This window comes from Carassius gibelio, chromosome A23 (assembly GCF_023724105.1).
Source record: "Carassius gibelio isolate Cgi1373 ecotype wild population from Czech Republic chromosome A23, carGib1.2-hapl.c, whole genome shotgun sequence".
Classification (NCBI taxonomy): Eukaryota; Metazoa; Chordata; class Actinopteri; order Cypriniformes; family Cyprinidae; genus Carassius; species Carassius gibelio.
Window position 1 is genome coordinate 21,622,729 of NC_068393.1, and position 22,704 is coordinate 21,645,432.

Consider the following 22,704-nt stretch of genomic DNA (forward strand, 5'->3'; position numbering starts at 1 on the left):
TAGTTCTTAATCTAGATGTGTGTTTATTTCTAAATATATTATATTTTATTAATATTATTTTGATATAATGTTTTTAAGGTGATATTTTATACATTTTTATAATAACATTACACTTTTCAATTTATTGTTTATATTGCGTGTGTATATTAAAAATGTATATTTTAATAAAATATTTTCATTTACAGTAATGTTCATTTATAAATATACTGTTGTTCATTGCTAATTCTAATACAATTCTAGTATTTTTGTTAGTATATTTTAATAATTATATTTTTATTATTATTAATCTAGAGTTATGTTAATTTATAAATATATATTTTATTAACTTTCTTTTTTTTTGTATTATCAGTTCTTTGAACTGGCAGTAACTGAATCTAGATTAAACAGAGTCCAATTCAGAGTGGAAGCATGTAGAATGAAATGAACTGTGCAAGCCTCTGCACTGTGTTTTAATTAAGTTGGATGATTTTATTAAAACTTATTTTAAGTAATTTTGGATGCATATTGACGCCGGCCCCTGATTGAGAACCACTGATCCATCCCGATACAACACAAGAGTCTCTTCTTCTCTAGCTGAAAGTGAAGTTGTGGTCATTACTGTGATGGATCTGCCACTAGAGGGATCTGCAGCGTCTGAAGAAACAGCACTGCTGACAGTGAAGGATGTAATAATACAAATGAATTGATAAAATACATCACTCTGATTTCAAAGATTTCCAGCCAGTACGCTGAGGCTCCGCACTGCCCTTCATTCATTCAGTGTGTGAGTGTGTGTTTTTGCTTTGCAGTGATGGCAGCTGTGTGTGAGACTCCAGTGTGAAGGGACATGAGCTCTTCAGTTCTTATCAGGCTTTAGTGAAATTCCTCACTCAGCAAATGTGAATGAGACACTCTCAGTGACGCGTCCTCACAGGAATCTCTCTCTCTCTCACACACACACACACACACACACACACACTAACCTACATGGACTGAAGTGTGGAAACACATCACTGATGTTTCACTCACCCACAATCTACAAAGAACAGCATTTGTCCACTAAAAGGTCAGTTATTGTTTGCTACGTTACAAAGGTTATTAAACAAGCTAATATTTACCACAAGCATCAAAATGCATTTTCTACAAGAAAATAAAAACGGAAAGTCATCAAATGTGAAGTTGTCATGGGGGTGTCTAAAGTCTAGGTATGTCAAGTTGTGATGTTATACAATTAATGACAGTTTCCATTAACCAGAATTATGTTTTAATATGTTTGTTCTTGCTTTTACAAATTTCTTTGGATTATAGTTTTGTTTATTGGTTCATTTGTTATTCATATTTGTTTTACTGTTTAAATTTTGCTAAAATGCATTATAATATAAGCCAGACTTTAAATCAACAGGGGGCCCAGCAATTATGGTTTGATCTCGTTTGCAAAATGAAAATATGCATTAAAGAAAAATACAATATTAAGTTTAGAACTTTAACCAAAATCTATTTTAAACATCAGTGTCCCTTCCATATTAAAATGTAATTAAAATTAAAAAGTAAAATTAAAATGTAATAAATGTTGTACATTTAATAAATGTATAACATTAAATGGAATTAAGATGAAATAAATTTAAATATTCATATAAGATTACATGCTAACACATTAAAAAAGCTTATAACCTATATTATTTTGTATATGGAATTAAAACTAGTAAAAATGGCTAAAACGTATGTTTAATTTTTATAATTAATAAATAATATGACATAAATACACTAACACTTCTCATCAATACTAATAATACAATACTAATTTTAATTTTTATAATAATAATAATTAACATATATTTTTTAAATGTTCTGTTTCTTTATCCAGCAAGGGATTAAAAAAAAGAAAGAAAGAAAAGTTGAGGACCTCTTATCTGACTTTGAAAAACATCTGTATGTATGTCTGTCTGTCTCGTGAATGAAAAGCGGTTGTTCCGGATCCAGTTGTCACCGCACTCCACTCCAGGTTTTCGCTCCGTCTTTCCTTAAAAGCATTCGGAGTTTAAAGCAGAGAAAAGCACGCCAGTGAGTGGAAGCGGGATCAGAGCGGCAGAGGCGGATCTCAGTGCGGTTCAGCGGGTGTGTGAGTGTGTGTCCGGCCGAACGGAGGATGGAGGACGAGCCGCGAGAGACCCTGGACTGACGGAGGAGGAGGAGGGGGTCTTGCTTTTTACATGGAACCTGTTTGCGTTTTTCTCCAAAGGTGGATATTATACCTAAACACTACATGACAGAATGCCATTTGCCAAGCGGATCGTGGAGCCCCAGTGGCTGTGCAGACGCACGGACGCGGATGATGAGGGTCTCCTGCTCCAGGACCTGTGCGCCTTCAGTAATGTGGCTCTGTCCCGGACCCTGCGCCAGCTGTCGGATCTGGCCAAACACGCCTGCTCGCTCTTCCAGGAGCTGGAGCACGAGCTGCTCGCCACGAACCGGCGCGTCTGTGCGCTCCGGGAGAAGATGAGCAGGATCCAGGAGAGCACCGGCGCGCTCGACCCCAAACAGGAGGCAGTGCGTGAGTACCCCGCTCCTGGAGTGTCTTGTTTCTCAAGGTTTAGTCATGCTCAATGGTGATCGATTGCACTTGCGATCTTTGGGCCACCAGTCCAGATGTTTTACCAATCGGATACCTCACACAAACAGCCCTTAAAAAGTTATGTAATGCAAGTAGTTGTTTACCTTTGCGCGCTCTTGTCTCCTCCAGCGCGCGCGACTGATGGTCTAAAGATGGTTAAAGATCTGGACTTGATTCATGGACTATTCACTTGATCAAAAGTCTCAAAACACGCATGCTAAAGGGAGCATGTGGTTATATATGGTTTCTAGGTAGACCATCTTGATCAAGCTGTTTTCTTAGATCCTTGACCAGCAAACAAGTTGCAAAACACAGCTACTGTAGGGCTGTGAGTCACTGCGGAGAATGTGGTGAAAGTTGGTTTATAGTGAAGGACAGCAGAAGGGGTGTGTGCTCTTCACACCAGATGACACTGGGAAAACATGATTCTTGTTACAGGGAACATCATTTCCATGTTGCATAAGAACAGATTCTGTCATTCAAAAGTGAAACAAGCATGATGTCTGTGATCTGTGATGACTCGAGGCAGAGCGTGTGTTTCTGTTGGAAGCTGTGCTTAGTTTGGTGTGATATGATGAGATTAGTAAGGTTAGGATGTTTTGTGTATTTGCTGATTTCAAATGGACCTGCAAAAGTGAAAGAGAAAGTCTTTTTGTTTTGTTTTGTTTAGAGACTTTTTTTAAAATCTCTGGCCTTTTGGATTTATTATAATAATAATATTTATTATTAGTATTAATCATGATAGTGTTTTCATAATATTTAATTATAATAATAATTAATTATTATGTTTTAAGTTTTGTGTAATTTTATTTATATGTTATTATTTCTTATTTATTTATAATAAATAACAATTTAAAAATATTACTACTACTACTACTAATAAGTATGCAATATTTATCATTAAAATATAAAACCAAAAATCTGAAATAATGAAATATTAATGAAATAATAGAAAATCTAAAACAATAAAATTAGATACTACTTATAATTATAATTATAATAATCTTCTTATTCTTACAATTATATTTTTTGTTTCATATTAATTTTAAATATTTTATATGATAATATATTTATATTTTGTATTAATTAATTTATATTTTGCTTAAGTATGTTTTTTTATAATAATAACAGGAGCAGCAATAACAACAATAATAATAGTAAATATTTTGTAAAATATGAAAACCATATTAAACAAAATATATAACTAAGATAATGCAAAATATAAACCAAAATAAAATTGATGTTTTTTTTTTGTTGTTGTGGTCAAAACATCTGGCACTGTAGAAAAGTCCATAATGTTCTCTTGAAGAGACACCTGATTTTTTTAGTTGACAGGATTGAAAGAAATATTTCAGAAGAACTGAAAGATTCTATCAAATTATTGTTGTTATTGTTATTGTATTATCTGTTTATTTATTTAGTGTTCAAGATAAATGTAATGGTAATGGACATTTGTTACGGATGTTCTGTCTCATGCTGTCTAAATCTCCTGATCTTCAGGGTCATTTTCGGGGAATGTGGTGTTTATGGAATAACACCCAACCTGGCGTGTCCTTCCAGCCCTCCTTCCTTCCCCGTCCCGTCTTTCTTTAGCCACTAATAGTTTGTTTTGCTCTGGGAGGTCTCTTTAAACACTTTCCTCATGAGATCCGTCTCTGTTTTTGACTCATTCAGGGAAGTCTGGCCCAACTGAGACTCTGAGAGGATACTGAGCAAAGTTCACAACACTTCATCTTGTGTAATCCAGCTCCCTTTAGACAATCCATAAGGCTGGAATCTCGTCTCCAGCAGTCTGCTTAAATAACTGAATAAGTGCCTGTTTTCAGCCTCTCGTTCCTGTTTAACCTGTCATTTGGAGGTCAAAGGTCACTAATGCACTTCGTCCAGCACTAGTCTGTGGTACCTGCGGGTCATTAGGGGTCAGAAAGATGGATTCTGTCATTAATCAAATAGATTGGGATCTTTTGTTTGTGTCAGTCTGTTTAAACATGACATCATAATTATGGTTAATCATCAAACCAACCCCATAAAGATTTTTGTCTTGAAAGTAAGCTGTCATTTTTGCCAGCAGTTACAACAGACATGAGCAGAGAGGAGACAGAATCGTGCAAAAGTTTTAGTTGCAATGCCATTTCAAAGAATAAAAAATAATAATAATAATCCAGACACATTTGTCATGCATTATCAATCAAAAATGTGCAAAATATGCGATTATCAAACTGAAGTGAATAGTATTCAGTAGGTGCACGTTCAGTCAAAATAAAACCAAAATCACAATATGGTTTGGTGTGATTATCAAATCATATTCAAATTTAGTTAAATAAATATATGGCTGCGTGTTTCAGAGTAAAAGGTGGCACTGAAGAGAAACTTTAAGGACTTGGCTGCAGTTATTCATCAAAATAAAAGTTGGATGTTTTGGTTTAAGTTTTTAAAATAAAAAATGAATGAATAAATAAATAAATAAATAAGACATAACTATTAGTATTGTAATTTTAAAGTTGAAATCAAAATAATAATAATCATTAATATTATTAAATACTATTTTATTTTACTTAGAAATATTACAATAGTATTCTTATTTTGTTTTTTTTTTAGTATTTTTATATTATTATTAGAATTATTGTTTAGCCATAATGATTGATACATCATCACAAAATGTTAGCCAAATTGTGCAGCCCTACAAACCTGCATTTAAAAAAAACCCTGCACTTTTTTAAATTATTCTTATTTGATTTCTTTGTACTTGGTGCACCTTGATGTGTATTTATTATATTGATTTATCATTGCTCATGCTCAAGGTTGGAGCTCTGTTTAAATCCTAAGTATTCAGCTTTAGTGTTTAACTTGAGCCTGTAAGCAGCCGCCCAGATCGTCCTAAAAAACCCTAAATAACTCTGACCTTAGCAACGTCCTGTGATCCATCCAAACAGTCTAGCATTGTGGCAATGTTTTATGTTGGCAGTCTCAGCTCATATTTTCTTCAGAAAATGTCAAACTGGTTTCTGCGCTAACAGCTGGTATTGTGAGTATGATGTTGGTTTCTCATATCAGAGGAGCTTTTGAAGTCGGTCTTATTGTTGTGGTAATGATATATTGAATAGATTTATGTACACCCTCTCTCCCAGCACCATAATTACCCTCCATCAACCCTTTCATAGTGATTGTCTCTTGTGTGCTTTAACAACAGAGCAGCTAATATGAATCTGAATCAGTGCAAATGTGAGTGTGTGGGTGGAGGGGTGGGGCTTTGGAAGGGCTTGTGCTACTATTGAGAATCAGCATGGCCACATTAGGACCTGTTTACGTTGCTTCTGCTGCACATGCCATGCACGCGCACACAAACATGTTTGTGTGTGTGTGTGTGTTCATCTCTGTGATATCAGGCATGATTCTGACACAATTAGGTCTAACACTGTAAACAGTGTATTGCACATTCTCTCTAAGCGCCATTCCTGTTCAACACACTCTTTCTCAGAAACGTAAACATGCTCTCATGGTTTCCGCTTATATTGTCTAAATGCCAATAATGGTCCAGTATTTGAAAAATTTCAAAGTGGTTAACATGAAACTTGTAAATCAGATAAATCAGAGAGCGTTTTAGTTAAGAAAGAAAATTGTGGGTTTCTGGTCAGAGGAAAACGTCTGTCTGAATTCATTTTCTGATTGTCTTTTTAGCTCCTAAAGCCACAGAGCAAGTGATACACAGTTTTTTGGAGGAATGGCTGTAAAAATGTTTGAAGTGTATGTGTGTGTGTGTGTGTGTGTGTGTGTGAGAGAGAGAGAGAGACAGAGAGAGAGAATGTCTGTTAGCGTAATAGAAAGATGCATGACTGTGAGGCACTGAAGTGTGTCTGGCTCTTTCAGATTATCATTTCCGTAGTAACCAGACAAAAACTCTGAATGTGGCAGCTCATCCATGACTGTTCACTTCTCAGTTCACTAAAACCTCCTCAGGACAGCTAAAACTCCTAATCAGTTTGATTTCAGGGCTAGCTGTTCATAGGGTGCATGTCTTTAACCTTGATGTGCTGTTTGGGGTCTGACAATGGACCTTGCTGAGAGCCTAGCAGCTCTTCATACTCTTATTTGTAGTATATTTTATAAAATTATCACTTATGTTATTTGTAATATATATATATATATATATATATATATATATATATATATATATATATATATATATATATATATATATATATATATATATATATATATGTTATAGTATTTTCAGTACTTTATTTCTTTAATAATATTAATAAACAATGTTTTATTATTATTTTTATTATTAATTCAATGCCTTGATGACATCAGCTGAATAGAAACATCAGAGATGTGAAAATGTTTGACAGATTATAACAAACATCGTTTTTTAGATGTTTAATTTTTTATGTTTTATTTTACTGTGACAAACATTTATTTTATGTAAGTAACTTTTATGTAAGTAAATGTGGTTGGTTTTGATGTCATGTTGACTTGATTGTGAGAGAAGAACTTAATTTAATGCAATTAAATATGAATAATGATTAAATATATCATTAAACAGTAGTAGTAGTATTGGTAGTATTTAAGTATATTTTTTCATATACAGCTTAGGAATCTTTGGGACTTAAAACAGAACGGTGGTTTATTTTGATAATGTACATATGTCAATAATTCAGTTCTTCTCTTTCATGCAGCCTACACATGCTTTAAGATGCGTCCATTTTCGTTGATTAGAGCAAGGGCTGAAAGTAATGTGTTACCCTCATAGCTAGAGATAAGAGAACATATAAAGAGAGGAAGAAAGTGAGAAGACAGTATTGCATTCTGCTTTAAAAATAGTAAACAGTATGCAGATACAGTATGTAGTGAGAAGCAGTGTTTTAAGTGGGCTGGTACGCATCAGTACTCAGTACCACCACTTCCAAATATAGCTCTTGAGCGTATGGCCACCTCTCCATGTGCCTATAGCGTGCTTTTAGCGTCCGGTACGTTCATTTGCACATCTGTTTTAATAGAGGTTTTAATCCTTTGCCTGCGCTGCCGTTTTTCAGAGCACCCATCACAATGCACGCTTCCTAAATCTTCCTAGTTCGGAGTATGGAGCGTGAATCATTTGAAGCAGTTTGGGAGTTCGGAGCAGGATCTCAAATCATTTGAGTCAGTTCGGGAGTTCTGAGCGGGTTCGCGAATCATTGAGTCAATTTGGGGATCGCAAATCATTTGAATCAGTTCGGGAGTTCGGAGCGACTTCGCGGATCATTTGACTCAATTCGATAGTTCGTAGCGGGTTTACGAATCATTTGAGTCATTTTGGGACTGAGGAGCGGGGTCGCGAATAATTTGAGTCAGTTCGGGACTTCGGAGCGGGTTCGCGAATCATTGAGGCAGTTTGGGGATCGCGAATCATTTGAATCAGTTCGGGAGTTCGGAGCGGCTTCGCGGATCATTTGAATCAATTCGAGAGTTTGGGTTCGCGAATCATTTGAGTCAGTTCGGGAGTTCGGAGCTGGATCGCGAATATTTTGAATCAGTTCGGGAGTTTGTAGCGGGTTTGCGAATGATTTGAGTCAGTTCGGGAGTTCAAAGCGGGTTCGCGAATCATTTGAGTCAGTTTGGGGATCGCAAATCATTTGAATCAGTTCGGGAGTTCATAGCGGGTTTGCGAATCATTTGAGTCAGTTTGGGAGTTCGGAGCGTGATTCATTTGAGTCAGTTTGGGAGTTCGGAGCTGGTTCGCGAATCATTTGAGTCAGTTTGGAAGTTTGAATGCAGTAATGCAGTAGCTCTTTCTAAGGGTATTTTTTCAAAATCCTTTTGCACATTTTATTTATGTTCAGTAGTTCTTTCTAGCTCAAGCAAATCCACAAACTAATAACAGGATTTATTATTAAGGTGGCCTGTTGACTGCTGTATATAAAAAGCCCTTCAATATAGTTGTTGTTACCTCCGAGGATGAGGGGAGTCATCAAAAAAAAAACAAAAAAAAAAAACAGGAAAGAAATGTTTTTTTTTTTTTTTTTTTTTTTTTTTGTGGCTATAATAGAGTACCGACACCTCTTTTGGGCCACTTAAAGCACTGGTAAGAAGCATGCTCGTGTTCCATGCTTCCCAATCTATCCCATGTCTGCTGCTACATCTAAGGTGTAGAGAAGAGGCCTGGTCTTTGCGGTCTGGGAACACACGTGGTTGGCCGTGAGCCATGTTCCAGTTCTGCCTGTCATGTTTTTCTATTTCTTTCCAGTGGAGTCTTATGGTTTGGTTTGTGAAGTGTGCGAAGTTCTGAGGAAAATCTGTTTTAGGAAAATAGTATTTTACACTACCACACAGTCTCTGAGGACACTGGCTCCGGCTTGAGCGACTGCGCTGTGGACCTTGATCATTTTCTAGGTGTGTTGATCATGGTATACTGCAGGGCAGGCAGTCATGCCTTATTACTGGACATTGAGCTCTAGAAGCTTTCACTGTTTGTGTGTGTTGAAGAGATTCATACTGAGAGGAACAGTGAACATCAACAAAATGCTATGAGTGGAGGAATGTGCAGGTGGATTCTTTGTTGAATGAATTGATATCGAGATGTACAGATGTACATGTACAGTGTGTCTGAAGTGGATTATTTTTGAGTTGGGTGTGAGCTATCTATCTATCTATCTATCTATCTATCTATCTATCTATCTATCTATCTATCTGTCTATCTGTCTATCTGTCTATCTGTCTGTCTGTCTGTCTGTCTGTCTGTCAGTCTGTCTGTCCATCTGTCTGTCCCATGGACAGATATCTAGATATCTAGACAGAAAGATCTACTAATTATCTGTCTGTGTTTTTACTTATGTTTATGTTCGCCTATCCATCTGTCTGTCTAATATCCATTTATATATCTCTATCTAGACAGACGGCTCTATCATGTATATATGTACTGCATATCTCTCTGTCTATTCTTCTGTCCATTTTTCCATCTCTTTATCTATCGTTTGTCTGTCTGGACATCCATACCCAACTTCTAGCTTCTTCATGCCATTCCCATGTCTTCTCCTCATCATTTGATGTCATCTACCCACTTTGCCCATCAATAAATGTCAAAAACATGTATATAAATAAAATCTAGAAGTCTATTCCCTACCACAGTCACCTTTCAGCTCTCTGGCACTTATGTCGAAGACACAGCGAGCAAATCCCTGCTGCGCTCCAGTGTGTTTTGGACCTCAGTTTTGTTGAATTATATATGACGGCGTGTGGCTGGAGCACGTGGCGGTTTAATGCAGCTCTCATGTAGGGTGTGACTGGAGACTCCACATACATTATGCATCGCATGCTTCCTTACACACCTCCAGATTCTCCCCCGATCACACACACACCCATTGAACTGTTTTTTTGGGGGGCTGAATCACCTGACAGGGAAGGATGTTAACAAACACCTTGTTCTCCTTCGTTTGCATCATTCTGTTTTCCTCTCTGCCTCATCCAACTGTTATTGGACCTCGACTCTTTTCAGGAGGTGGAGGGCGGGAGGCAGTATTCGCTGTGTTGTCACGCGTCTCTGGGCTAACAAGCTAAACAAGGAACACAGCTAGCAAATTTGTTATGCAACATTTAGAGTAGGCCAGCGGGCTGCAGGCAACTCTCTCTCTCTCTCTCTCTCTCTCTCTCTCTCTCTCTACTGCAGAGTCTGCATAGTAACAGCCCAGAGGTGAATCTTGTCTAACCTTCTCGTTGAGGTCTCAGACTGCAGCTGCACTTGCCTGTTTCTCTTCTCCATCCACAGCAGCTTTCTTCTGCACCTCATCTTCTTCGACCTTTAATCCTCATAAAGCATGCAAAAGGAAGTTAAAATGGTCAATATTTACTTACAAACCCGTCTGACTTTCTTTACTCTGTGGTACACAATCTGTGAATTTCTGAAGAATGTTCTGGCAGATCTTTCATTATATTCCAACTCTTCTGAAACCATTCAATAGCTTTGACAAACAGACCCAAATTTAAGTCAGTATTCAATAATAATAATAAAAAAGTCAGATTTGGGTTGGATTTGTTCTTAAAAATGTATCAGTACTGGTCAGATCTGAGTGGGTTAGGTCACAGGGTGTTGTATATGGGCTCATTAATGTGAATAAATATTGTCTCAAGGGTATTTCTGTTGAGGTTGTCAAGACCTCACTGAGCATTTCATGGATAGGAATGATCTCTTTTTTAAAAGTCAGGGAGTTGAATTGGGATTTCCAAAGGCACAATGAATTGTAATTTGGTAAATGCAACAGTTCAGTCTCAGGTTTTGGTCACATGACAGAGTGTAACTTTGGCAATGTCCTTGCACCATTCCCATAAAAGTCCATTTGCAGCATTCTTCTAGAATTGAGCTCTACTAAAACAGTCCTGCCAACTACGGTTTGACTTTATCCAGAAGATACAATGTTATCTAGCCTCTTACTTTTAAATATCAACTCAGAACTCTAATGCACATTATCTCAGTGTCTCTTTATCTTTCGGTTAAAAGCCTCATGCAGGTCTGAATGACTGTGAGCTGATAAAATACGGTTGTTAATTATAGCTGGATATCAAAGACTCGTCTCTTTTATGAGTATTGAGTATGTGTCTGCAGACAGGTCTGATGTACCGCTGCTGGTTTTTCCGTTCATGTCTCTCAGGGTTCAGGTCAAACCACTGAGTTTAGGGCCCTGGGGCCTCAGGAGACACCTCCAAGGTTCAGCTAAATGCAGGTGTCAAAAAGACACTTCATGTCTGCTTCAGAAAGACAGGTGGAAATGTGTTTGAAAATTATAAGTACGTCTTGTTTTTCCTTAGTTGGTTTAATTGCACTGAAATTAAGTGGTAAAACAATCCAAAGGTACTTTGGTAAGAGGTGAATCATAGACTGGCGGTTATTGGCTTTGTGTTACACACACGCACTATGGGTGAACCCAGAGCCATAGGCGGTCTCCGGTAGGATGGTTTTGGTCTTTTAAGGGAAGCCACTTTCTGTTTGATGTGGTTTCAGTGGGTTGTTCAGTCATATCAAGCATTTTAAAACCAGCTGACTTACAGGAAACACTTTTTACACCTCGGGGAAGCTGAATCCATTTCCAAATCTAAAGTCATGAGAGGTATGACAGGGAAAGAGGTCAAAGGTTAAAGGCTTTGGGAGTGTTTACACTTTGAGAGTCTTTCGAGCTTGAACAAAGTTTGTGTGTGTGGTATTTCAGAACTACTTAGGGTTTGTACTTTAGGAAACTTCCAAAATATTTCATAGGGTTAGGCGATTTTTGGACATTTTTCAGATATTGGACACTATTTGAACTGTAGTATTGTACTGTAGCTTCCCAGCTTCAGTCTTTCCTAGTGGCAAATCATTTCTTTGACCCATTTCAGTCCAGCTTCCGTTTACAACTTTGCTCTTGTAAAGGTAGTAAATGATTTATTACTCTCTTGTGACACCGGCGCTCTGTCTTTACTTGCGTTACTTGACCTCAGCTCTGCCTTTGACACCACCTCTCATGATTTGCTTATCTCTCATCTTTCGGCTGTGGGTGTATCTTGTACTGCTCTCTCCTGGCTCTCTTCATACCTTTCGATCCCCTACTGCCCCCGAAACAACGCGTCCTCCTGGCTTCCGTTCTTTGGCCTTTGTTGTTTACTATTTATATTTTACAATTGGGTCAGATACTACAGCATCATGGCATTAGCTATACGTCAATTCCAAATTGACACAATCTCTGTTTGTGTGCAGGATATAAAAGCATTGCTTAACTCTAATTTTCTGAAACTTAATATGGATAAAACTGAGATCATCATTATTGGTACCCCATCACTTACCACCAACGTTCCTGCTGACTTTACTTGAAATATCACTGGCCTCCTAATTGCTCATCTAGTATCGTTAGAAAGCTAATTTACTTATTTATATATAGTGAGTATACAATATATACAGTACAGATTTTACTTTGCAAAAGTTTTCTTTTTAGATAACGGTTAAGCTGTAATTTAATGTAATTTTATAATAAATTCATTGTAGTTTTGTGAATGAAGAAGAAAGATGAGTTGTGCAAGTTGGAGTGTGAAGGGGAGTGAGAACTTTTAAAAGATGAGACGAGATTTTGGAAAAGGCCACAACCTTTTAGGCTAGTCCATGATTTGTTTAGAGTTGATGTTTGGTTAGATGTAGACGTATGTCTGTTTAAAGTAGATGTGTTGAGATCTCATTTTTCCCTCGACAGCAGTGAGATTAAATGGAGAGTCCTGTAGTGTTTCAAAAAAGATTGGCTTTTTTTTTTCATGGAAATTGCCCATGAAATTCCGTGACAGAAGCTCACAGCTAGAGTTTGTTTTTATATGTGTATGTTTGTCACATTAGTAATCAGGTTGCCCTCACCCATGATCTGTGTTAATACATTACACACACACACATACACACACACGTCCACCCTAATCCCATAATCTCTATAAATGCACATCTCAATAAGTAATAAACACTGAGTCCTCCCTCCTGAGCATGAATGCTCTGTTTTAGAGTGAACCTGCGGATGTACACCCTCTTCCTGTGCGATCCGACACTGCAGGGCGGAAACTCAACACCTGTTTGTTGTCGTAAGGGTGTGTTTCTTAATTCAAAGGAGATCACCCAGGTGCCCGTGCAACCCTTGCCTTTCTCTCCTCATACACACATACAGACTGCTGGTGCTAAAATGTTTTAAATGGACAATGCACCAAAATCTTTCATTGTTTACTCACCCTCATGTTATTCCAAACCAATATGACTTTCAAAAGCAGATGTTTTAAAGGATGTTCTGAGTATTCTTTTCTGTAGTCAAGTCAAGTAACCTTTAATCATATAGCGCTTTAAACAAAACAGATTGTGTCAAAGCAACTGAACAACATTCATTAGGAAAACAGTGTGTAACTAATACAGAATGACAGTAAAAGGCAGTTCATCATTAAATACAGTGATGTCATCATCCAGCTCAGTTCTTTACAGACAAAGTAGTTGTTAACCAGGACTGTCTGGGTCCAAAAAAAATAAAAATAATAATAAGTAAATTTGTAATATTCCATATATATATAATAAGTAAAACTAATATTCCATATGAAGCCATATCACATCTTTGTGTGAGGAAAATACTTACATTTTCAAGTAGTTGCTAGCATGCTACTGTACAGTTATGTGGTTGCTTGAAAGTTTTTGAGTGATTGTTAACATATCATTGCATACATTGTGCATCTTGTTAAATTGTTAACTTTTCTATTTTTGAATGTGCATGTCACTGTACAGTTTTCTAAGTGGTCGTTAACATCTTGCATATAGTTAAGCAATTCCTAGGTTGTTTTTAGTAGTTGTTAGCATGTTGCTGTACAGTTATACAGTTTTGAGTGTCTGTTGATGAGTTGCATGCTAAAGTTAACACAGGTTTATTTTAATCACTTAAATTAAGTATGACAATGTATAATTGTGAGAGACAGTCACCTCTGTAAGTTTTTGTGTGATTGTTAGGTAACATGATCCATGAGCGTTGCAATCATTCCTCAGTATTTGTATGCATATTTGAGATTTCATGCCACACGCAAGTGTGAAATATCTGTTAATTAGAAGTGACGCTCCAGGCTCTGGAATGCCTTTCATTGCTGTCAGGTATTTTTGTCTCTCTGTCTTCTCACTTTGTGTTGTTTCCGTGTGTGTTTTTGTGATGATGACAGCTCATCTCCTGGCAGTTGAGCGCTCCGGGCTTGTTTTACTGTAGAAAGCTGCCTTCTTGGACCGACTGCATGCTGTTGTTCAGGGCTTGATGTCGATGGAGCCCATGTGTAATTTTCCCTCTGAAAAATGACTGTTATGACTTTGGCCTGCATACTCCATCCATGACATTAAAGACATTCCTCCGTCTTACCGTGCTGTTAGATCTGCCCGCCCAACACACACTTACACACACACATGCTCTTCTCTATGATTAGATTGATGAAAATGAGGGGTGCGTTCGCAGACGTGTCATTATGAACACTGCTGCTCATAACTCAGACCGGGTCGTGTGTCTCTCTGAGACCTCCAGCAAACCTCTAATTACTCTACATGTGTTTAATGTCTTCACAGCAGGACCCTCTCCTCTCCCCTCAATACAGTTTAGTGGGAATTAAGACTTTTAAAGGGGCCATGTTTCTGGAGACCTACCTACCTGCAGAGTTCAGTTCCAACTCTGCTCCAACACACCTGTGTGTAATTACCAAGCATTACTGAAGATCTTAATGAGCTGGTTCAGCTGTTTTTATTTTGCACGAAGGTAGATCTCCAGATACAGCATTGGGCACAGACAATATTAAGTCCAATTAAAATGTTAGCCAAGGGTTCTAATCTTATCTTGCCTCATCTGATGTCGCATTTCATTTGGTTTCATTTCATTTCATCTCATCTAATTTTATCTAACCGCATTCCAATTTATCTTATTGCAGTGATCTCTCTTCTCTTCTCCTCTCATCTCATCTCTTCTCTTCTCTTCTCTTGCATCATATCTTGTTTCATCTTCTTGCGTCTTGTCTTCTCGTTAAAGTTACATTCCTAACTTGACGTAAATCTCCTTTAGTTCTCACTGCTAGTGTCTCGTGAATGGCCGGACGGTGTCTCATGCTGTAAGCGATCTCTGTGGTTGTTCTCTTAGTGGAGTCTGTCTCTCCATGGCAGCGCTGAGAAATGTCTAAAGCAGATTATTCCCATAAAAGCCCTCAGACTCTCCTGACCTTCACGCACCCCTGGAGCCGGCCCACCTGCCCTCGTCTCTCTTTCTCACCGTCTCTCTCCTTCTCATCTTCAAAGGACCTTCAAACAGCGCCGTGACTCTGGCCCAGTCCAGATGAGAATCGAACGGCTCCTCCCTAAAGTTTGGCTTTGTCCCCCTCTCACAATCCTCCCATAACTGTGAGAGATGTTATGTAGCCTACAAAAACACAGCTAGTCATAACCCTGCCCTGCTCGCTGGTTATAGACAGAAGTGAAGACACTTTAAAAGCTAAAACGCTCCCATAATGCCACAATAAAACTTTCCATTTTACATTTCCTCAGAATAAGTGCCGGAGAGCCCAGCCAGAGAGGCCTGTCATCAGGAACGAGAGAGCAGGAAAGAGCGTGGGATGGATTTTAGAGCTGCAAGGAATTCCCATTTCCAGAGTACTTGGGTGAGGGCGATCTGCACTGGCAGACAAGTGTGTGTTAGCAGTGCATCTGATAAAACACACACCCACACTTCCAGCCCATAATATCTCTCTGATGTCATCACTTGATAAATGAGATCTTGAACTGTTGACATGGTAACCCTGTGTTTACTGTGTTCCATGACGGTTTGAATCTAAATACTGTTCAGTTCTACAGTAGAGGGATAACCTTACATAAACAACCTAAGCAGGTTTTTAGGTGAATTTTGAGTGTAATATGTCCCCATTATAGGTCTCAAATCCCACTAAACCAAGTGGGCCCTCACTACCTGTAAACCAGCCAACGGTGCCAGTAAGTGGGTCTCTGGAATAAAGCAAACTCCTTTAAAAAAAAAAAAAATCTGAGTTAAAAGCTTATCTTCATAAATCATTTTTATGAGCAAACCAGTGCAGAGATCGAAAAACAACACCTTTGGAAGTGAGGAGAAAAGAAAGGGAGGGAAAGAGACTGAAAAGCCTCATGCCTTTATTATATCTTAGCGAAATTTCAAATATGTTTTTACACCCTATAAATGACGCGAATATATTAGGATTATAAAGGAATACAGAGCCCCTAAAGTGACTTCTTGCGGAATTTTTTTTTTTATATAAATACTTATTCGGGATGCCTATTCTTTTCTTGTTCCTGTTCTCCAGGTAAAATATAAAAAAATTCCATAAAACAAGATAAATTTCTTGAGAAGCAGCACTGCATAAGATATTAAGACTTCTTATCAGTCTTATTTCATAGATCGTATCTAGAATATACATATATATTGTCTTACTGCACTGATAAATAAAGAGAAGAATCTGACAGTGCACTTTTGGTTTGCAAGTCGTTTTTTTTTCTATTTTTTATTTTTTTATCTTTCAATATTGAATGCAAACAAAACAAAAAAATAAGGGGGAAAAAAGAACAGAAACATTTTAGACAGAGTACATTTACATTAAGGTCAAATGTTTACTGATTAGTTGAAAATGTAAAATTCCTCATAGATTTGTGGTATGCCTCAAACCCCAGCAGATCAGCGACTGGACAGTCTGCGGTCAGTCACGGCTTTGACAGGCAGTGTGAATTTTTGACCGTGGTGTCTCAGACGGCTGGAGACTGAACGCCTGCTCTCAGGAATCAGTTCATATGAATAAACGCTGGCTGCCTGCTAGTCTGAGCCACAATAACATTCCTGTTTTTTCTCTTTCGGTCTTTCCTATGTAGTCTGATTATCTGCAGCGCTGTTTGTTCAGCCTGTTTGATCTGACACGCTTTCTTTCACCTCTTGACCCCGTGTGTTGAGTGAACATGTGTCTGCAATGCCCATTTTTGACCCACGTTCCTGTCTGGGGTGAATTGAACTCTTTTCTGATGGACTCTGGGACTGGGTGTTTTGCTCTTTTTGGTTTTGGGTTTGTAGTCGGCCCGAAGGCTAAATGTGTGTCTCAAAAGCTCCTGTGCAGGATGTCTGAGATCCTTCCAGACGATTCCACCACTGTGAGATTCAAACTGCCTTGTTTCCACTCAAACAGATGCCAGACCACACGAGTGGATTCGCCTTTCCATAAACACATATGCACTTAGATTACTTTACCCTGTTACAGTCTCATATGTTACAACAAATATAAAATATGAAGCCTCTATTTTAAAGTTATTAAAAAAATTTGTACTGTGACATTTTCATGACATTTTGAACCAGGTAGCTGGAATAGTCTGCACACTGGAAATATGCAATCAGACAGTATATCTTTTATTTTTCTTAACTATTTTTTCAAATATACTATTTTCCATGACACAACTCCTGTAAGATATTAAGATTTATTTGTGCATTCTCAGAAACATTTGCTCTCTCTTTAGCTGTACATTCAGTGCTCCGTTTCTCTTTTTCCAAATCTGTCATTCCAGGGCAACCCCTCATTATAAACCTATTAGGCTCTGTCTGTGTGTCCACTTGTGCCACTTTTGCATTTCAGCAATGTGCGAGTTGAAATCATGCACACGCACCGTTTCAGTTGAATCCTTTGATCCATGCAGTGATATGGTGATATGATTTTTGGATATGAAACTAGAGAACGTTCATGCAATGCTTCTCAGATGCTTATACACATACATATGTAATTATATAGGAACTTCCAGAGATATCCGGGACACACAATAATGTCACGGATCATCCGTGAAAACTAAACTGAGGATTTCAGTCTCTCTCTCTCTCTCTCTGTCAGTCTGTCTGGCTCATTCACTTTCACACCCTCCTGGAGCTGTTGGGGAATTTAGTCTGTAATGATGGATCGCTCTCACACATAAACATACACACAGTCTTATTTTGTTTCTTGTTGCTTTATTTGTTCTCATGTTGGCCGATGTGATGACGTGCTGTAACTACCCAAAGTTTCCCTCAAGGCCTCTGAGTTTCCCACAACACCCACTGACTGCAAAGTTCATTTCCTCATTGTTTAATCTTCAGTTAAATTTGGAATTGAAGGAACAGATAAACCCCAAAAAACAATTCTGTCATCAACTTCAGCAACTCGTGTCTTTTCAGAACTTTCTTTTGTAGAACACAAAAAAGAAATAATTTGAAGCATGTTCAAGCTGCTCTTTTTTTGTCTTGTTTTTCAGTGAAATATCTAAACTTTCATAAACCAAGATGCAATTACTTGAGAAGCAAACTTACATAAGATAACATCTCCGGAACACAATTTAAGATATTTAAACTACGACTTTATTCAGCATTGTCTTCTCTTCCGGGTCTGTTGTCAATCCGCGTTCACGACTACGCAGTGATGCTGCTGACGTTCTTTCAGACAGTTCGAGTCAATAAACTGGTTGAAAAAAACGTTTCAACATTTTTTTTGTGCTCGACGTAATGACGGCATTTGCGATGATTGCCCTTCATGCAAACCTTTGGTTTACTTGGGCTCATAACATTAGCAAAGAATCAGTTCAGAATCAATCACCAAAAGAATCCGTTGGGTTCAGACTCCTGTGTGTCGGTCTGCTTCACGCTGAATCACACATGCGCAGTATCACCAGCTCCTCGGTTCTCTAATCTGACGGTTCTCGGTTCAGTGTACTGCTGATCTGAAAACGGGTTCTTGACTTGAGAACGAGTCAATCTTTCGTTCGTTTTCTGGCTCGGCTCGGTGTTCATCTTCAGTTCTCTCTTCACAGCAGTTCAGTCAATGCACTGTTTGAGTTAATGAATTACTCCGGGATATTGGTTTGTTTGAACTCAGAGGGAGTGTCAGCCACATTAAAAAAGTTTACAGCTTAAGTCATTTTTCGATTACTGCTTATTGGAGACGCAAAACATTTCAAACGATTCAGTTCGATTTGGTGAACTGGTTCAATCTGTTCACTAAGAAGATCCGGCTACATCGAGTGATTCGTCCTTGAACTGGACATCACTACACTGCAGTGTTGTGAACACGCTCACAACAGACCCGGAAGAGAAGACAATGCTGAATAAAGTCGTAGTTTTTGCTATTTTTGGACTAAAATGTATTTTCGATGCTTCAACAAATTCTAACTGATGTCACAGGGACTACTTTGATGATGTTTCTCTTTCCTTTCTGGACATGGACAGTATACCGTACATACATTTTCAATGGAGGGACAGAAATGTCTCGGACTAAATCTAAAATATCTTAAACTGTGTTCCGAAGATAAACGGAGGTCTTACATGTTTGAAACAACATTAATCATTAATTACATAATTTTCATTTTTCATTCAAGTTAATTTCTCTTACCCCAGATGTTTTTCCTCATTTTAAGCACTTTATGTTGATCAGTTTTTCATAAAATAAGTCTAATCTCTCTGATTTCATCACATGATAAATGAGTTATTGCACTGTTGACATGGTAACCCTGTGTTAACTGTCATAATTTAAGAATGTTTAAATATTTATACTGAAAAAAAAAGCCAACATACTAAGGGAGAAACTATTTTAAAACATTATAAAATGGTCATAAATTACTCAAAATGACAATTCATTCTAAATCCTCTGTAGCTATATGATAGCTTTGTGTAAAGTACAGTAAATGATTACCTTTTTTTGAGTGAATAAAACTTTATCTCACTATTTCTACAGAGCATGATTAACAAAACTGGGGTGGTTCAATTTATTTCCTTGGAATTCATATGAATTCCACTTAAGGAAGCTTTGTGTTATAAATGCTAGAATATGTATAAATTCAAACTATACATTTTAGCTTTTCTTTAAAAATTTTTGTGTTTGTTGCTGAGTATCCCAGGTCTTGGAAAGCAAACCCTCAGGACTCTGGCAGTATTGAGTCGACTCTTTTTCCACTATTAGGAAAAGATCACAGGAAGAGGAGAAGAGGAGAAGAGGGGAGGGAAAACAAAATGACTCCAGCCACCATGTAGTCCTTTTTATTCCAGACCATTAATACTCTATTAGAGTCATCAAATGTGGTTGTACAGCACCCCAGGGAGTTTGTCCACAAAACATGATGTTAACGGGAATTTTGTTCCTTCTCTTTTTCTCTCTCATTTTCCTGGTTTCTCAAACTTAGGCGCACACAGTTTGGAATGTAACTTGGATATGTTTCTTGAAACCAAAATCTGAGTTCTACATAAAGGACAGTATGTGTGTGTGTGTGTGTGTGTGTGTGTGTGTTAATAGTGAGAGAGGGACAGAAACAGACCACTGTCATAATCCAAGATGAAGGAAGATGCAGAGTTTCGTTTAAATTTGATTGGGCAGACATGTGGATTCTATTTTATCTGAGCGGAGGAGGACAGCTGGATATCAGTTTTTAATATATAGAGAATGCTTTGAAATGCGTTGGATCATCCATGTTTATTAATCTAGTTAATTTGCTTTGGTTCCTCTTGTAGGACAGGAGGAAGCTGTTATGGATGGTGTACCTCAAGAAAATTTCCCAGAGTCAAAGCTTATATAATCTCTAGCATTTAACAAATTGAACTGCGTGTATCTTAAAGGCTGAAATATTCTCAATTCGCAATGCATAATGCGACTTAAGGTGTCACATTCTCAGGTTTGCTGAACAAAAGTGGGCATTAATGTAAACTATCAGTTTTGTCTTTCAAGTCACCCATTGTCATGATGAAGCAACAGTATAAAGATCTTAAATGCTAAAATATCTGGCTTAAAGGAATAGCTCACCAAAAAAATGAAAATCGGCTGAAAATCGTCAGGATGTACAGGCCAGATGTAGAGGAGCTTTTTCTTCATCGGAACAGATTTAGCATCATTTGCTCACCAATGGATCCTTTGCAGTGAATGGGTGCCATCAGAATGACAGTCCAAACAGCTGGTAAAGACATCACAATAATCCACATGACTCCAGTACATCAGTTAATGTCTTGAGAAGTGAAAAGCTGCATGTTTGTAAAATATAAATCTAACATTAAGATGTTTTTAACTTCAAACCACTGCTTCTGGCTGTAATAAGAGTTCTCTATCTGTAATATTGCTTAGTGAATAAGTCTTGTCTTGTCTCAGGAGAGAAATATTCACAGAAAAGCAACATTAATAGTCAAAACTGTTCTAAACAAATATGTCAGTGGGTTTTGATATGACAGAACAACAGAGGATGGGTGTAATTTTGGTTTATGGACTCATCTTTGGAAAAGATTCCAAAGCCATTTGAGCATCTTTCTAGATATTAAAAAAAAAAAAAAAAAAAAATCATACCATAAAACTCAATGAGGTCCAATGTCTCTTTTTGTGTTCCACAGAAGAAAGAAAGTCATACAGGTTAGGAACGACGTGAGTAAATAATGACAGCATTCATTTATTGGGTGAACTATCCCGTGCATTAAGTGTGCACAAAATTACATTAAATACTAATTCTTCAAAAGCAGCTCAGAGGCAGAGAAATCTTTAGCTTTTCCCACATTGTTGGAAATGACTTCCCAGAGCCAGTTTGGCATGAGAAACAAGACTTTGGGCTCCACTGAGGATCAGAGCATGTGGTTCTCTCCCCCCACCCCCCCCCCCCCCCTCTCTCTCTCTCACACACACACACACACTCACACGTGCACAATACAGTTATGAATACATACTGCAAGTCTTGGTTTTGGCTCGGCTGAGCCAGTGTTCATTCTCAGTATATCCTTGCCTATGGATTTACATCTTGTCTGGAGAGCGATTACAAGACTGAATGAAACCTTGAGGCATTTTTTGCCCTTCCTAGTAGCTTGTGCTCGCCAGTAAGCAGATAATTAAAGTGTTTTTAGACTCTTTCTAATGAGACAAACACCTTGAGGCTCGGCCAATTCAATTCAATGACATTCAGTTCAATTCTGAATTTAAAACAACCATTAGAAAATAGATTTTAAAATTTGAATTTAAGATCTTTTAAATGACACATTGTTTGTTGACTTCCTTTGTTAGTGCTTAATGGTAAGCACATTTTTTATTTGTATAAACTGAGGCATGTCAAATAATTTTCTTGGAATATTCAGTGGCTTATGGTGTATTTAACCCAGGACCGTTCCTGGCAAATATTTTCAGAAGGCAGCTATGAAGGATGTGACAGGACACGAGTGGCGTGACATGCATTGTTGGTGTTTAGCTTAATGATAATAACTTCTATAGACAGAGGCAAACCTGTCAGAGGAGAATGACGTTACGCTTACAGCTGCGTGCTATTCATGTGCACGGCCACAAAAGAGATGGAAATGAAAGAGAACTTCACCTCTAGTCATGCGAGGGTATGGAGCTCATGGGTTGGTTATGTAAGGATGAATAGTGTAGACACAATGATGTCTAGGCAGCCATTAACATACAGTGATGCATTGACATGCACTAACAGTAATGTTATTTTCCTTCTGGATTGCAGCATTCTGATGGCTCTTGGCCAAGATAAACGCAGTCACCACAGTCAGATAAACAGATGAACGTACATATGCGTCTGCGAGAGACAGCCGGCAGTGATAGCATCCCAGTTGAATGTGTCTTGGCTGCTCATCAGAAAGAAATCTCAA

The 22,704-nt window shown here is 37.9% G+C and overlaps 1 protein-coding gene across 3 annotated transcripts in view; it reads left to right on the forward strand.

The window, feature by feature from the left end:
* Positions 1 to 1,881: 1,881 nt before the first annotated feature.
* Positions 1,882 to 22,704, forward strand: part of LOC127944773 (actin remodeling regulator NHS-like) — an 80,662-nt gene continuing 59,839 nt past the window's right edge. For all 3 annotated transcript variants that reach the window (XM_052541015.1, XM_052541017.1, XM_052541016.1), the window contains exon 1: positions 1,882 to 2,530. In XM_052541015.1, the coding sequence (XP_052396975.1) occupies positions 2,251 to 2,530 (280 nt within the window). In that variant the 5' untranslated portion in view covers positions 1,882 to 2,250. The remainder of the gene's footprint in view (positions 2,531 to 22,704) is intronic.